At 40.8% G+C, this 17,224-nt stretch overlaps 1 protein-coding gene across 1 annotated transcript in view; it reads right to left on the bottom strand.

Annotated features, from left to right (window-relative positions):
* Positions 1-13,436: 13,436 nt before the first annotated feature.
* nphs1 (NPHS1 adhesion molecule, nephrin) overlaps positions 13,437-17,224 on the bottom strand; it is a 69,069-nt gene continuing 65,281 nt past the window's right edge. The window contains exons 27-30 of the mRNA XM_046300872.1: positions 17,034-17,166; positions 14,605-14,683; positions 14,327-14,499; positions 13,437-14,091 (exon numbers count right to left, since the gene is read on the bottom strand). Of these exons, the coding sequence (XP_046156828.1) occupies positions 13,969-14,091; positions 14,327-14,499; positions 14,605-14,683; positions 17,034-17,166 (508 nt within the window). The 3' untranslated portion in view covers positions 13,437-13,968. The remainder of the gene's footprint in view (positions 14,092-14,326; positions 14,500-14,604; positions 14,684-17,033; positions 17,167-17,224) is intronic.

The raw sequence follows: 17,224 nt of genomic DNA on the forward strand, positions 1-17,224 counted from the left end.
ATGTCTCTCTTTTTGACATCCTCCCTCCGTGTCTACATGTCTCTCTTTTTGACAGCCTCTCTCCCTGTCTACATGTCTCTCATTTTGACAGCCTCTCTCCCTGTCTACATGTCTCTCTTTTTGACAGCTTCTCTCCCTGTCTACATGTCTCTCATTTTGACAGCCTCTCTCCCTGTCTACATGTCTCTCTTTTTGACAGCTTCTCTCCCTGTCTACATGTCTCTCATTTTGACAGCCTCTCTCCCTGTCTACATGTCTCTCTTTTTGACAGCCTCTCTCCCTGTCTACATGTCTCTCATTTTGACAGCCTCTCTCCCTGTCTACATGTCTCTCATTTTGACAGCCTCTCTCCCTGTCTACATGTCTCTCTTTTTGACAGCCTCTCTCCCTGTCTACATGTCTCTCTTTTTGACAGCCTCTCTCCCTGTCTACATGTCTCTCTTTTTGACATCCTCCCTCCGTGTCTGTGTGTCTGCATCTCTCTCTTTTTAACAGCCTCTCTCCATGTCTGTGTGTCTGCATGTCTCTCTTTTTGACATCCACTCTCTATGCCTGTGTGTCTGCTTGTCTCTCTTTTGCACTATACCCCGTCTTGTACTGCATTCCCCAAATGTGACCCTGGAGACTTTTCAATGATGTCGCCTTTTCAATGAATTGTACACATTTAAACGTAGGGAATGCAGCAAAAATTGTACGCAAAAAGTTGAAATAAAAAATATATATAATTCTCAAGGTACTCATACATTTAAGCATCATCAAAGATTAGCGGGACGGGAACTGTCCTTCACATATTCAATTAGTGCAGAACTTCCAGTAAGAAAGTGCATTGAAGAAGCACAGTACTGTACTGAGAAACACAATAAGGAAAATAGCCCCACTGGGCACACACGTCAGCTCAACGTCTAGTTTTGATTTACACTTGGTTGAGTTGTCAACTAACGAGTATTCAAAGTGAAATCAACAAATACAAATTACAGTGTCATTGACTTAGGTTAAAAGTTTGTTTAAAAACAGACTCAACGTCTAGTTTTGATTTACATTTGGTTGAGTTGTCAACTAACGAGTATTCAAAGTGAAATCAACAAATACAAATGACAGTGTCATTGACTTAGGTTAAAAGTTTGTTTAAAAACAGACTAAATACTCTTACGTTTATGCTAATTTTTTTGTCTTCCATGTTGATTCAACATCACATTAATTTTTGTGGGTTGAAATGACAGCATTGATTCCATCAGTTATAGCCCTGTGGGGCGATGCTCTTGGAGAGTTGTCAGCACAGCCTCTCCAGCCACTACAATATTACATAACAGTGAGACGCCAGTCCAGGCCGGTCACGGTGGACATTGGGGTCAATTCAGGCCCTCAAACAGAGGACACAGTCTTCGCTCCAAGAGTTGGGGTGGCTTTTGGACTGTCCCCATCCAGTCAGGTTCTTTACTTCTCAACATGCTGTACATCCTCCTTCTCCTCCTCCTCACAAGATATGCCACTGGCCACACTGCACCAGACCACTGGATATAATATATATATATTTGAACCTTTTCATCTCTTTTAGATTTCAGCAGGTAGTCTTCAAACAGGTGAATCCAATCCAAATCAAATTTGGTCACATTGGTCACATACACATGGTTAGCAGATGTTATCTCGAGTGTAGCGAAATGCTTGTGCTTCTAGTTCCGACAGTGTAGCAATATCTAACATGTAATCTAACAATTCCACAATAACTACCTAATATACACAAATCCCAGTAGAGGATTGGAATAAGAACATATACATAGAAATACATGGATGATCAATAACTGAGCGGCATAGGCAAGATGCAATAGATGGTATAAAATACAGTATATACATATGAGATGAGTAATGAAAGATATGTAAACATTATTAAAGTGGCATCATTCAAGTGACTAGGGATCCATTTATTAAAGTGGCCAATGATTTGAAGTCTGTATGTAGGCAGCAGCCTCTCTTTGTTAGTGATGGCTGTTTACAGTCTGATGTCCTCAACATATCTTTATGTTTGGTTTGGTCTCTGAGCGCCGTACTCAGATTATTGCATGGTTTGCTTTTTCGGTAAAGCTTTTTTGAAATCTGACACAGCGGTTGCATTAAGGAGAAGTGTATCTAAAGTTCTATGTATAACACTTGTATTTTCATCAATATTTATTATGAGTATTTCTGTAAATTGATGTGGCTCTCTGCAAAATCATTGGATGTTTTGGAACTAGTGAACGTAACACGCCAATGTATACTGAGTTTAAAAAATATATAAATATGAACTTTACCGAACAAAACATACATGTATTGTGTAACATGAAGTCCTATGAGTGTCATCTGATGAAGATCATCAAAGGTTAGTGATTCATTCTCTATTTCAGATTTTTGTGACTCCTCTCGTTGGTTGGAAAAATGGCTGTGTTTTATGTGACTTGGCTCTGACCTAACATAATCGTTTGTGGTGCTTTCGCCGTAAAGCCTATTTAAAATCGGACACTGTGGTGGGATTAACAAGAAGTGTATCTTTAAAATGGTGTGAAGTATTTGTATGTTTGAGGAATTTTATTTATGAAATTTCCGTTGTTTGAATTTGGCGCCCTGCACTTTCACTGGCTGTAGTCATATCGATCCCGTTAGCGGGATCTCAGCCATAATAAGTTTTAAAAGCACTGTGCTGTTATAGCCTATCCAACATGCACATGCATGTACTCTAAATACAATGCTAGAATGACTGGTTTTATTGTATTCTGCTGTTCCTTATTAACCATGTGCTCCAGACAGGGAGGAATGTGTATGCCATGCCATCAAAGCCCATCGCTAATATCAATAGTTAAAGAGGTTCACCATACTCTTTTTGTTTTAGCATGTATTCAAATCAGCCTTCATCAAATATTAACCATTAGTTCTGTTTTTATTTCAAGGCTGCCTTTCATAAGACAATTCTTCTATTTTTTTTAGAGTTTCATCCAAATCTAAAAGTCACTTTGCATTCTCTTTGCTCACATAACCCGCTGCAGGAAACGGCACTAAAGATGTCTGTATGTACTCTGTGGTTTCTGTAGAGCAGGACTAGGGGCATTTCAATTGAATCTCTACTGTACTTAGTTCAGGAAATAAAAATGTGATGCAGCATATAGGGTAAGGTTTTACTGATTGTATGGTTTGTGTTACGGCATTGGTTCAGCAACCTTAATAGCCACCTGGGATTGACAAAGGTCTATTCCATTGTATTGCAGTGTATTTTGTTCTATTGTGTAGAAAAGGGGTATAGAAAAGAGGTGTATAAAGAGGAAAAAACATATTGTACTTTTAAGCTAATTTCTCCATTTGTTTCCCGTTCCTACTCGTACCATTGGGTCCTTCTTCTGCACATAATACATCAAACTACCCATGACATGAGAGAAGAGAAATGGACATTGACGGGCCTATATTAGGCTGTCAAACCTTCAATTTAGCAGATGATAGTTCCTCTCCACTCCTCCATGATGCATCGGCAGCAGGAGAGAATAGGCTTTCATTTGAATGCCTGCTTGTCACTTTGACTGGAACTTAATGTTCAGTAATGAGACAAATGTGTCTTGACAGTCCATGATGGAAAACAACACACCTTTTATTTAAACTAGGCAAGTCAGTTAATGAAGAACAAATTATTATTTACAATGACAGCCTAGGAACAGTGGGTTACCTGCTTTTAACTGCTTTGTACAGAGGCAGAACAACAGATTTTTACCTTGTCAGCTCGGGGATTCAATCCAGCAACCTTTTGGTTCCTGGCCCCACACTCTAACCACTAGGCTATCTGTCGCCCCTAATTGAGAGACAGCACCAGCCGTCTGGTGAATCATTGGGATTCATCTCTTTCATATCTGGGTAGCTGGGTAGAAACAACCGCAGATGCCTGGCAATGTGGGGGAAACGCATCTAGAATAGACGGTAGAAGAACACAGACTTCATCATTATCAGTCACGTGCTTGATCTCAAATAGACCCTAACTGTAAATATTTCTACAACTGTGTTCACAATAGTTACATTTTTAGGCCAATTTGGTGAGAATTTCTCCAATACAGAGTAGTAATAATAAATAATATCTGAGATCTCCTGGGAGACCTCCTCCAGAAATAGAATAGGTCTTAAAGCAGGCGGAATGATCCTCATTAAAATAGAACCAGTGGCTTATAGTATTTTTCCCCTTGGAATGAGTAAATCAAGATGATGTTTTCGACTCTGTCTGTGTGTATTTGCATGTGTGTGCACTCGTGACTGATATGAAAAATCAAGCTTAAGGGAGAACAAGGAAGTAGGGTGTTGGTTGGTTGTGTCTGTCTGTCTGTAAATATTGTATGTGTTTGAGTGTGTAAGTGCGTGTTCAATGTGAGTTTTATGCAATTATCAGAGGGCTATGAGGAAGTAGTGTTGTTCTTTGTCCTCCTGGGACACACACACACACACACACACACACACACACACACACACACACACACACACACACACACACACACACACACACACACACACACACACACACACACACACACACACACACACACACACACACACACACACACACACACACACACACACACACACACACACACACACACACACACAGCAGATATTGTGGTAGGAGGAACATCCCTGTGTGTGTTTGTGTAGATGCTATGCTCTCAGCACAATGTTTGTATGACAATTCCTAATCTGAACCTTCAACTGAATAACACCCCCAAGTCAGGTACATTTGTAACCAGGTACATTGTCAAAATGTGCATATCAGTTTGATTTGTACAGACCAGGGAGAAATAAACTGCAATGAACTTAAACTACCTTGAACTAAATACCCATCTGCACAATAAAACCAAGTTAGAGGACTATCTGAGGGTAGACTTTCTACCTAGATCTTAAATTACATCTATCTGTCATACTCTCTCTCTTCACTCGCTTACCCTCTCTTTCAGCCTCCATTCCTCTCTCTCCCTCTCTCTCTCTTTCTCGTCGCAGAGTAGGACTAATGGTCTGCATGGTATCTCTCTACAATGATGAGTTGAAACTGAAATGTGAAAGACAACAGGATTAGCGGGAGTGAGGCAGACTGTAGATACAGTGTGGTGGTTTTACCCTCACAATACAATACCACGCTCAATTACTGCCTTCATCCCCGACTTTCAGAGGCTCACCCCAGGGCTGGAGGGGCGAACCAGGAGGCCTCAGGGTCTCTTTGTTTCAGAGGAGGGGGAGAGGGTGGGGGGAGAGGGTGGGAATGGGGGAGGTTGAGGGGGAGGTAGGTGGAGGAGGTTTGGGCAGTGACCATGTGTTGTAATAATCCCAGGCTTTGTCTGCCTCTGTGAGGGATGTGTGTCACAGACAGGCAGATTGTTCAAAAGGGCAAGGTGCTCACGGCAAGCAGGTGCATGGAAGATGGTTTCCGCTTGGGCGAAGCTGCGAGTCCTGCATCACATATGGCCCAAAAGTGCCAGCGGATGTCTGACTGTCTCCCTGTCTACCTTGACTGTCTGTGTCCCTGTCTACCTGTCTGTCTTTCTACCTTTCTGAGTGCAGGGTCTGTAGGATGTAGTACTGACTGCGCTAAAGGGAAGTGGAAGGGAGGAGGGTGGGAGGGAAGAGTAGAGTGGAGTGGGAGGGAGGGAGGAGGATGGGAAAGAGAAGAGCGGAGTGGGAGGGAGGAGGGTGGGTGAGAGGAGGAAAGGGAAGTAGGGCATTGGGGTAGGAAGCTGGTCTGGGAAGGATTGAGGGAAACCTGTGGCCCCACACAACTGAGAACTTGATTGGAGTTTACGGTCATCTCTGTCCACGCACTTCGAGGCTGCGTTAAAACAATGACTGCTAAATGATCCAAGACCAGCTCAGTTAATCCCTACCATTGTTACAATGAGTCATCATAATGCTGCCTCAAATGTACATGATCTTAGGAGCATTGGAAAACACAATGTAAATAATTGAATAATTGTATTCGGTGCAATTAGGGGTACATCTGTTTATCCTACAACTATTGTAAGCAGTAATCTTGAGCCTATAAACCAGAGTTACACTCTTAGCACTGAGGCGGTGTGCAATTGTAGGAACACCACTTTATGTAAATAACATGAGTAAGTCTACCTCTGATAAGCATCCCAGTAAAGCATTAAAAACAATCCAGCAACCCAGAAAGTGCTAAAAATAGCCCATATTAACATATAAGAAACAAGGTCCATGAAGTCAATAACTTGCTTGTAACAGATGACATTCATATTCTGACTATCTCTGAAACTCACTTAGATAATACCTTTGATGATACAGTGGTAGCAATACATGGTTATAACATGTACCGAAAAGACAAATGCCAACGGAGGCAGTGTTGTAGTTTATATTCAGAACTACTGTAACGGCTTTCCTCAGAAGAGGAGGAGTAGCGAGAAGGATTGGAGGACCAATGCGAACGGAGGATGGGAGGACCAATGCGCAGCGTGGTAAGTGTCCATAACGTTTATTTACAGACATAAACTGAACACTACAAAACAATAAACGTGAAATGAATGAAACCCGAAACAGTACCTGTGGCAACAAACACTCACACGGAAACAGACATCCACAACTCAAAAGTGAAACCCAGGCTACCTAAGTATGATTCTCAATCAGAGACAACTAATGACACCTGCCTCTGATTGAGAACCATACTAGGCTGAACTCAAAACCCCAACATAGAAAAACACACCTAGACTGCCCACCGCAACTCACGCCCTGACCATACTAAATAAAGACAAAACAAAGGAAATAAAGGTCAGAACATGACAACCACATTCCTGTAAATATTAGAGAGGATCTCATGTTAAACAATGTTGAAGTAATATGGCTACAGGTTGCCTCACCTAATGTCCATTCTTGTGGGAAGCTGCTATAGACCACCAAGTGCTAACAGTCAGCATCTGGATAATATGTGTGAAATGCTTGATAATGTATATGATATCAACAGGGAAATATATTTTCTGGTGATTGAGGGATCGACGTCAACGGGACAGTTGTAAATCATGCAGCGCCATTTGTTACCATTGCAGAATTTTAGAGAAACAACAAATGTCGGTACATATAAGTGTCTTATATCGGCTGAAAGCTTAAATTCTTGTTAAATTAACTACACTGTCCAATTTACATGAGCTATTACCTAACAACAAAACATTTTTTCATCGCGATAGGTTTGATAAATTCATCTCTGAAGGTGAAATGTATACTTACATTCTGAAATATTGCTCTGATTTATCATCCAAAGGGTCCCAGAGATAACATGAAGTGTCGTTTTTGATTGAAAAAAAAAAATCATATCCTAAAAAGGTCCATATAGCATGCACAACCTATTTTGTATTTCCACTCGTTCAATTTCCAAAGAAAGGAATCTGTGAAAATCTATCCCTAAACGTAATTGCAACCAGGCAAATCACGTTCGTATGTATTCCTCTGAGATCCTAGAACGTAATGAAGACCGATGACGTGGCCGGTCTTCATTTGATCAACTATATCTTTGTCAAATAAGCACCAATCGGGGTCAAACAAAGCTAGCTAGATAGCCAATGAGCTGGGCTTTATGGAAGTATCCAGTGTCTGTCGCAAAATGTAGGTGCTAACCTTTTGCGACAGCATGCCTTTTCCTTTTGGACAAAAATTATAAGAATATTCAGAGTTATGAAGTTATGAAAACTGGTTGTTTTGCAAATGTTGAACTTATAATATGGCTACTAATACTGGAAAAGCTAAAACAAAGTCCAAGTATATAGATTTGACAATATTCTTGCAACGTAATGTAATATGAATGCCAATGTATCCTTCACGATTTACCTAAATGTCCCTGGGTGACTTCACACTAAATGTCATATAGTTCGCTCATACTTGACATTTAGTGTGAAGTCACCCAGGGACATTTAGGTAAATCGTGAAGGAGACATTGGCATTCATGTTACATTTCCTACGGAAACTTTGTACATACACTGCTGCCATCTTGTGGGCACAATCGGTATTACAGCCAGAATGATGGCTAGAACTGGGACCTTTCTCTTGCATTTCAAAGATGATGGTAGAAAAAAACAGTTGTTTTTCTTTTCTTCTACCAGATCTATTGTGTTATATTCTCCTACATGCAATTCACATTTCCACAAACTTCAAAGCATTTTCTTTCAAATGGTACCAAGAATATGCATATCCTTGCTTCAGGGCCTGACCTACAGGCAGTTAGATTTGGTATGTCATTTCAGGTGAAAATTGAAAATAATGGTGCTATCCCTAAGAAGTTTTATTGCCTGGCTATCATCAAGCTGCCCATTCAGGAAAGTTTTTTGATCTGTAACCAGTGCCTGCAACCTGGATCAGGTTGTCTGTCAACCTACCAGGGCAGTTACAAACAATTAAATCATTAACATGTATTGATCACATTTTTACTAACGCTGCAGATATTTGCTTTAAAGCAGTATCCAAATCCATAGGATGTAGTGATCACAATATAATAGCCATATCTAAGAAAACCAAAGTTCCAAAAGCTGGGCCTAATATAGTGTATAAGAGGTCATATTATACGTTTTGTGGTGATTCATATCTTGATGATGTAAAGAATATTTGCTGGTCTGTGGTGTCTAATGAAGAGCAACCAGACGCTGCTGGTCTGTGGTGTCTAATGAAGAGCAACCAGACGCTGCTGGCCTGTGGTGTCTAATGAAGAGCAACCAGACGCTGCTGGCCTGTGGTGTCTAATGAAGAGCAACCAGACGCTGCACTTGACGCATATATGAAACGACTTATTCCAGTTACTAGTAAGTACGCACCCATTAAAAAATGACTGTAAAAATTGTTCAATCCCCTTGGATTGATGAGGAATTTAAAAATTGTATCGTTGAGAGGGATGAGGCAAAAGGTACGGCAATTAGGTCTGTCAGCCCAACTGAATCGCAAATGTACTGCAAATGAAGAAATCATGTGACTAAACTAAACCAAAAGGAACTACACTATAAAACAAAGATAAATTATATAAAGAATGATAGTAAAAAGCTTTGGTGCACCTTAAATGAAATCTTGGGGAAAAAGCCAACTCGTCTCCTTCATTTATTGAGTCAGATGGCTCATTCATCACAAAACCCACTGATATGGCGAACTACTTTAATTACTTTTTCATTGGCAAGAACTTATGGCAAGGAGTCCCCTAAAGGGAACACCCCCTCCCATTCAGCTGAAAAGGTGGCGCGGGAAATTCACACATTAACAAGTCCAATACAGCAAATGAAAGATAAACATCTTGTTAATCTACCCATCGTGTCCGATTTTTAAAATGTTTTACAGCGAAAACACTACATATATTTATGTTAGATCACCACCAAATTCAAAAACACACAGACATTTTTCACAGGCAAGGATAGAGTCACAAAAGCAGAAATATAGATCAAATGAATCACTAACATTTGATTATCTCCATCAGATGACACTCATAGGACATTATGTTATACATGTATTGTGTGTTTTGTTCGATAATGTGCATATACTGTATATATATATATATATATATATATATATATATATATATATATATATAAAAATCTAAGTTTACATTGGCGCATTACGTGCAGTAATGTTTTGATTCCAAAACATCTGGTGATTTTGCAGAAATAATCACAATAAACATTGATAAAAGATGCAAGTGTTATTCACAGAATTTAAGATAAACGTATCCTCTATGCAACCGCTGTGTCAGATTTCAAAAAAACTTTACGGAAAAAGAATAATCTGAGAACTGCAATCAGAACCCAAAGAAATAGCAGCCATTTTGGCGTCAACAGAAGCTACAAAAAACACTATAAATATTAATTTACCTTTGTATATCTTCATCAGAAGGCAGTTCCAGGAATCCCAGTTCAACAATAAATGACTGATTTGTTCCATAAAGTTCCATAAAGCCCATCATTTAGCCACTTGTTGTTAGCTTGTTCAACCCAGCATTCAATCCTGAAAAAGCACGAGCAATTCCTCCAGACAAAAACTCAAAAAGTTCCATTACAGGTCATAGAAACAAGTCAAATGATGTATGCAATCTATATTTAGGATGTTTTAAACATTAATCAGCAATAAGGTTCCAACTGGAGAATTTAATTGTCTGAAGAAACGCATTGGAATGGAAGAACACTCTCTCGTGACCGCGTGCAATGAGACCGAGGCTTTCTGCCAGACCACTCACTCAAAGAGCTATTATGAGCCCCTCCTTTATAGTAGAATCATACAACCAGAATCTAAAGACGGTGACATATTGTGGAAGCCCTAGGAAGTGCATGCACATCCATATCTAAGATGGACTTCAAATGGCGCTGTTTTCAAAATCGAGGTCTCACTTCCTGTTTGGACTTCTTCTCACGTTTTGAGCCATATGAGTTCTGTTATACTCACAGACATAATGCAAACAGTTTTATAAACTTCAGAGTGTTTTCCATCCACCAGCAATCATAATATGCATATATTCCCATCTGGGAAAGAGTAGGAGGCAGTTTACTCTGGGCACGCCTTTCATCCAAAAGCCCCCTAGCCCCAGCAGGTTGGCAAACTTCGGGATGACATGCCAGCAACAAACGCTGACACCACACATCCAAGTATATCGGACCAAGTTATGAAAGACAAGCATTGTACTTTTGATTTACGTAAAGTCAGTGTGGAAGAGGTGAAAAAATTATCAACCATGACAAGCAACCAGGGTCTGACAATCTAGATGGAATATTACTGAAGATAACAGCAGACTATATTGCCACTCCTATTTGCCACATCTTCAATTTAAAAATTATGTCTGTGAGTATAACAGAACTGATATGGCAGTCGAAACCCCGATGACAAACCGTCCACCCCAAAGAAAATTCAGCCTACCACTGTTTTCAATGGCTGTCACTTTTATTATAAGGTGAAATCCTCTCAGATTGCAGTTCCTAGGGCTTCCACTAGATGTCAACAGTCTTTAGAAAGAGTTTCATGTTGTTTTTTGGAAAAATGAGCCAGAAATTGTTTTTTTCTAGGTGGCTCCCAAAGAGAACGTGTTATTTTGTATTTTTCTCCGGTAAAGACGATAACAATTCTCTGTCTTCATTTTTATAGTTTATTTACGTATTAGGGTACCCAAAGTTTGATTATAAAAGTTGTTTGACTTGTTTGGAAAAGTTTATTAGTAACGTTTGGGATTCATTTTGTGTGCATTTTGATGGAGGGAAACTGGGTGGATTATTGACTGAAGCGCGCCAGCTAAACTGAGTTTTTATGGATATAAAGAAGGACATTATCGAACAAAAGGACCATTTGTGATGTATCTGGGACCTTTTGGAGTGCCAACAAAAGAAGATCAAAGGTAAGGCATTTATTATATCACTATTTCTGACTTTCGTGGCGCACCTGCCTAGTTGAAATATGTTTTTCATGCTTTTGTATGTGGGGCGCTGTCCTCAGATAATCGCATGGTGTGCTTTCACCGTAAAGCCTTTTTGAAATCTGACACAGCGACTGGATTAACAAGAAGTTAAGCTTTATTTTGATATATTACACTTGTGATTTTATGAAAGTTAAATATTTATAATTCTGTAGTTTGAATTTCGCGCTCTGCAAGTTAACTTCTTGGTGCCAGGGGGGCAGTATTGAGTAGCTTGGATGAATAATGTGCCCAGAGTAAACTGCCTGCTACTCTGTCCCAGATGCCAATATATGCATATTATTAGTAGTATTGGATAGAAAACACTCAAACAAAATTGTTTGAATGATGTCTGTGAGTATAACAGATGAAAACATGAGACAAATCCAACCAGGAAGTGGGAAATCTGAGGTTTGTAGTTTCATTTAAGTGATTGCCTATCCAATATTATGTGTCTATGGGGCCAGATTGCACTTCCCAAGGCTTCCAGCAGTCTTTAGAAAGTTGGTTGAGGCTTCTATTGTGGAAGGGTGTCAAATAAGAGCTGTTTCAACAAGTGGACTAGGGGCACTATTTTTATGTTTGGAAAAATAACGTCCCCAAAGTAAACGGCCTATTTCTCAGGACCAGATGCTAGATGATTCATATAATTGACAGATTAGGATGGAAAACACTGTCTGTGAAAATATTGTCTGTGAGTATAACAGAATTGATATTGCAGGCGAAACCCTGAGGAAAATCCAGTCAAGAAGTGCCTCTTATTTTGAAACCATTCTGTTCCTATGCATGCCTATCCTCCATTTAAAGGGATATCAACCAGATTCCTTTTTCTCTGGCTTCCCTAAGGTGTCAACAGTCTTTAGACATAGTTTCAGGCTTTTATTTTTTTAAATGAGCGTGAAAGATCACATTGCGTAATTGGGTAGATGGGGGCTCTCAGAGTGAGTTTTTGCGCTACAGAGTAAAGCCGCCATTGTTCCTCCCGCTGTTATTGAAAAACCTACAGACTCGGTTGATATATTGTCGAATATATATTTTAAAAACTACCTGAGGAATGATTATAAAAAACGTTTGACATGTTTCTGTGGACATTATGTAGACTATTTGGAATTTCCGTCTGCGTTGCTTTCCTGTGGATTTCTGAACATAACGCGACAAACAAACGTCGGTATTTTAGGTATAAAAATAATCTTTATGGAACATTTGTTGCGTAACTGGGAGTCTCGTGAGTGAAAACATCCGAAGATCATCAAAGGTAAACTGTCAACTTGATTGCTTTTCTGATTTTCGTGACCAAGCTTCCTGATGCTAAGTATACATAATGCTATGCTAGGGTATCGAAAAATTTACAGAAACGCTTGGATTGCGTTCGCTGTAAAGCATAATTTCAAAATCTGAGACGACAGGTGGATTAACAAAAGGCTAAACTGTGTTTTGCAATATTGCACTTGTGATTTCATATTCATATATTCATTCATATTTTTTCGTAATATTATTATTATTTGACTGTTGCGCTACGCTATTCAGCGGTTGCTGACGAAAATGATCCCGCGACCGGGATGGGTATCGTCAAGAAGTTAAGAACAAGTTTATCTTTAATTCTATGTAAAACATGTGTCTTTCATCAAAGTTTATGATGAGTATTTCTGTTATTTGATGTGGCTCTCTGCAATTTCTCCAGATGTTTTGGAGGCATTTCTGAACATGGCGCCAATGTAAACTGTAGTTTTTGGATATATATATATGAACTTGATTGAACAAACCATACATGTATTGTGAACATTGAGTCCTGGGAGTGTCATCTGATGGAGATCGCCAAAGGTTAGTGATTCATTTTATCTATATTTCTGCTTTTTGTGACACCTCTCTTTGGTTGGAAAATGGCTGAATGCTTTCTGTGACTAGTTGCTGACCTAAAATAATGATATGTTCTGCTTTCGCCGAAAAGCCTTTGGTTGGATTAACGAGAAGTGTATCTTTAAAATGGTGTAAAATACTTGTATGGTTGGGGAATTTTAATTATGAGATTTCTGTTGTTTTGAATTTGGTGCCCTGCACTTTCACTGGCTGTTGGCAGGATGGGAGCGTCCCGAACGATCCCAGAGAGGTTAAGAGTAGCTGCTGCTTTTTCACCTCTCATCTTGCTGGAGTGACATTTCCAGTAAAGGCTCTTGTTGGAGAAAGATTTTGGATATGACATGTATCTGTATGAAAACACTGGAGGCATGTTGGAATTGTGTATCAGTTAGGCCTAGGACTAGATTATCCTTGCCATTTTATTTGTACAGTAGAGTATAGTCAATTGTTACTAAAAGATCTGTAAGAAAAACTCTGCATGTTTTGTTGCTTCGTCTTTTACATTTTACGCCTTTGGATCGACGGGAGGCCTAATTTGTATTGATTGACTGTCCCACAACGTCACTTACTGTAAATATTGTACCTTTTGGTAGTAACATTTTGATCAGTTGAAAGGCTTCCTATTCATATCGTACTCAATACCAGCACAGCACTAAGAGTTTGTATTTGAGTCTGAGGTATTTTCCACAATCTGGAATCAAGGCTTAAGCTTCCTAAACTAACTGTCCTCTGAGCTCAAAAGGTAAATCATAGTTGTTTTTCTCTGGGCGTTGCTCAACCACCGGATCCTTCCTTCTGATTGGCTGCTGTGGGGCAGTCAAGCCCCTCCCACTTCCCTGTTGGAGAAGAAAGCTTTGTCAAGAAGGTGAGAGACTTGACGATACTATATAGCACCATAGACAAAATCCTAACTTGAAATAATGTTGATGTGAAACTTCCCATCCAATCTCTATGTTATTTGGGAAAAAATCAAGGTGATAAAACACATCTAGTCCAATATGTGAAACTATAAGGGTCATCACCCCTCAGGGATCAATAACTAGTACTTTACTCCAGTGGGGTTGTGCTGACCTGAGGGTAACTGGGTGGGGGTGGTCTCCACTCTCGCCTCTGCTCTGGTAACCAGGGGTCAAACTGTGAAGGAGGCAGTGGGAGAGACAACCCCAGCACGTCCTGATACATGCCCCAGTCTCTCACCTCCTCATACTCATGGCCTATGGGCTCTAGTGGGTAGCAGCGGCCATCTTGAAAAAGAGAGCCAAAGAGGTAATTTGAAGTTACACAGAGAAATGTCTCTGTCTTTTCTCTTGTGATGTATTATTCATAGATAGTATTTTGGTTTCTCTCACCTTGCCCTTGTGCTCCCTCGGGGTGGGGGTAGAGAGAGGGGTGGTAGTCACTGGTGGGGTAGTAGTAGTGGGAGCCCTCCTGGTAGGACAAAGACCATAGGTGAAAACATAGACAGATGCTGTACTGTACAGTCGTGGCCAAAAGTTTTGAGAATGACACAAATATTAATTTCCACAAAGTTTGCTGCTTCAGTGTCTTTAGATATTTTTGTCAAATGATTCTATGGAATACTGAAGTATAATTACAAGCATTTCTTAAGTGTCAAAGGCTTTTATTGACAATTACATGAAGTTGATGCAGAGAGTCAATATTTGCAGTGTTGATCCTTCTTTTTCAAGACCTCTGCAATCTGCCCTGACATGCTGTAAATGAACTTCTGGGCCACATCCTGACTGATGGCAGCCCATTCTTGCATAATCAATGCTTGGAGTTTGTCAGACTTTGTGGGTTTTTGTTTGTCCACCCGCCTCTTGAGGATTGACCACAAGTTCTCAATGGGATTAAGGTCCGGGGAGTTTCCTGGCCATGGACCCAAAGTATCGATGTTTTGTTTCCCGAGCCACTTAGTTATCACTTTTGCCTTATGGCAAGGTGCTCCATCATGTTGGAAAAGGCATTGTTCGTCACCAAACTGTTCCTGGATAGTTGGGAGAAGTTGCTCTCGGAGGATGTGTTGGTACCATTCTTTATTCATGGCTGTGTTGTTAGGCAACATTGTGAGTGAGCCCACTCCCTTGGCTGAGAAGCAGCCCCACACATGAATGGTCTCAGGAAGCTTTACTGTTGGCATGACACAGGACTGATGGTAGCGCTCACCTTGTCTTCTCTGGACAAGCTTTTTTCTGGATGCCCCAAACAATCGGAAAGGAGATTCATCAGAGATAATGACTTTACCCCAGTCCTCACCAGTCCAATCCTTGTACCTTTTGCAGAATATCAGTCTGTCCCTGATGTTTTCCTGGAGAGAAGTGGCTTCTTTGGTGCCCTTCTTGACACCAGGCCATCCTCCAAAAGTCTTCGCCTCACTGTGCGTGCAGATGCACTCACACCTGCCTGCTGCCATTCCTGAGCAAGCTCTGTACTGGTGGTGCCCCGATCCCGCAGCTGAATCAACTTTAGGAGACGGTCCTGGTGCTTGCTGGGCTCCCTTTCTTGGGCTCCCTGAAGCCTTCTCCACAACAATTGAACCGCTCTCCTTGAAGTTCTTGATGATCCGATAAATAGTTGATTTAGGTGAAATCTGACAGGCAGCAATATCCTTGCCTGTGAAGCCCTTTTTGCGCAAAGCAATGATGACGGCACGTGTTTCCTTGCAGCTAACCATGGATGACAGAGGAAGAACAATGATTCCAAGCACCATCCTCCTTTTGAAGCTTCCAGTCTGTTATTCAAACTCAATCAGCATGTCCTCGTCAACACTCACACCTGCGTTAACGAGAGAATCACTGACATGATGTCAGCTGGTCCTTTTGTGGCAGGGCTGAAATGCAGTGGAAATGTTTCTTTGGGGATTCACTTCATTTGCATGGCAAAGAGGGACTTTGCAATTAATTGCAATTCATCTGATCACTCTTAATAACATTCTGGAGTACCGTATATGCAATTTGCCATCATACAAACTGAGGCAGCAGACTTTGTGAAAATTAATATTTTGAGTCATTCTCAAAACTTTTGGCCATGACTGTACATGGTGACTCTGTAGAGAGACACATGACAAACAGTATATTTTGTTGCCTAGACTAGATGTATTGTATTATAACTCAGGGTTAGCTAACATCTCTGAGGAGAATTTGCTTGCATTAGATCCTATTCTAACAATAGTCTCTCTCTGCCGGTGTTGTTATATTCTACTTAACATTTTTTCTGCAGGGTTCAAAGCCTTGTTGGCCTTTTACAATGTGCAATTTCACCAGGATCGAAGTGTATTTTGCATGCTAATTGTGGGCTATCGATCTCCCTTTCCTACTCTGAAAACAGCCAACGGTGTTTATTAGTTTATCTCTCCTCTGTTTCCCTCGTTATGCCTGACTCCTCCACTTCCTCTCTTCTGACTGATCTCCCTCTTCCTTAATCCTTCCTTTTCTGCTCACCTCTCCACCTCTGTCTGCTAGCATCCTCCTACCTCTCATCCCGCCTGTTTTCTCACTTTATTCTTCTCCTATTCCTCTCAAAGCCCCTCCCTCTGTCTCTTCATTTTGTCAACTTCCTCTTCTCTGCCCTTCATCCACCACACGTACTGTGTTTTTCACTCTCTCAGTTATCTCCCTCTCTGTCATCCCCCTTTCTCCCTCTTTCCTCTCCTTACTCCCTCTTTCCTCTCCTTACTCCTTCTCCTCAGTTGTGCAACTCACTAAGTATCCCCCTTTTCCCCTCTCTTTCCTCCACCTCGCCTCTCCCCACCTCCTCCTCCCCCTCGCTCTCCTCTTACCCCAGCGTAGCTCTCATAGACGCTGCTGTCTGGTTCTGATCCGCTGTCAATGAGGAGGGTGCGCTGGGCCGCAGGATTCACCAGTTCTCTGACCTCATACCTGGTGGAGCCGCTGGCAGTGGACACAGTGGATCTGGATATGACAGACAGAACAAAGGGTCTAACCTTCTCCATTCTTTTTTACTTTTCTG

The sequence above is a fragment of the Oncorhynchus gorbuscha genome, linkage group LG15 (genome assembly GCF_021184085.1).
Source record: "Oncorhynchus gorbuscha isolate QuinsamMale2020 ecotype Even-year linkage group LG15, OgorEven_v1.0, whole genome shotgun sequence".
In the NCBI taxonomy this organism is placed as follows: Eukaryota; Metazoa; Chordata; class Actinopteri; order Salmoniformes; family Salmonidae; genus Oncorhynchus; species Oncorhynchus gorbuscha.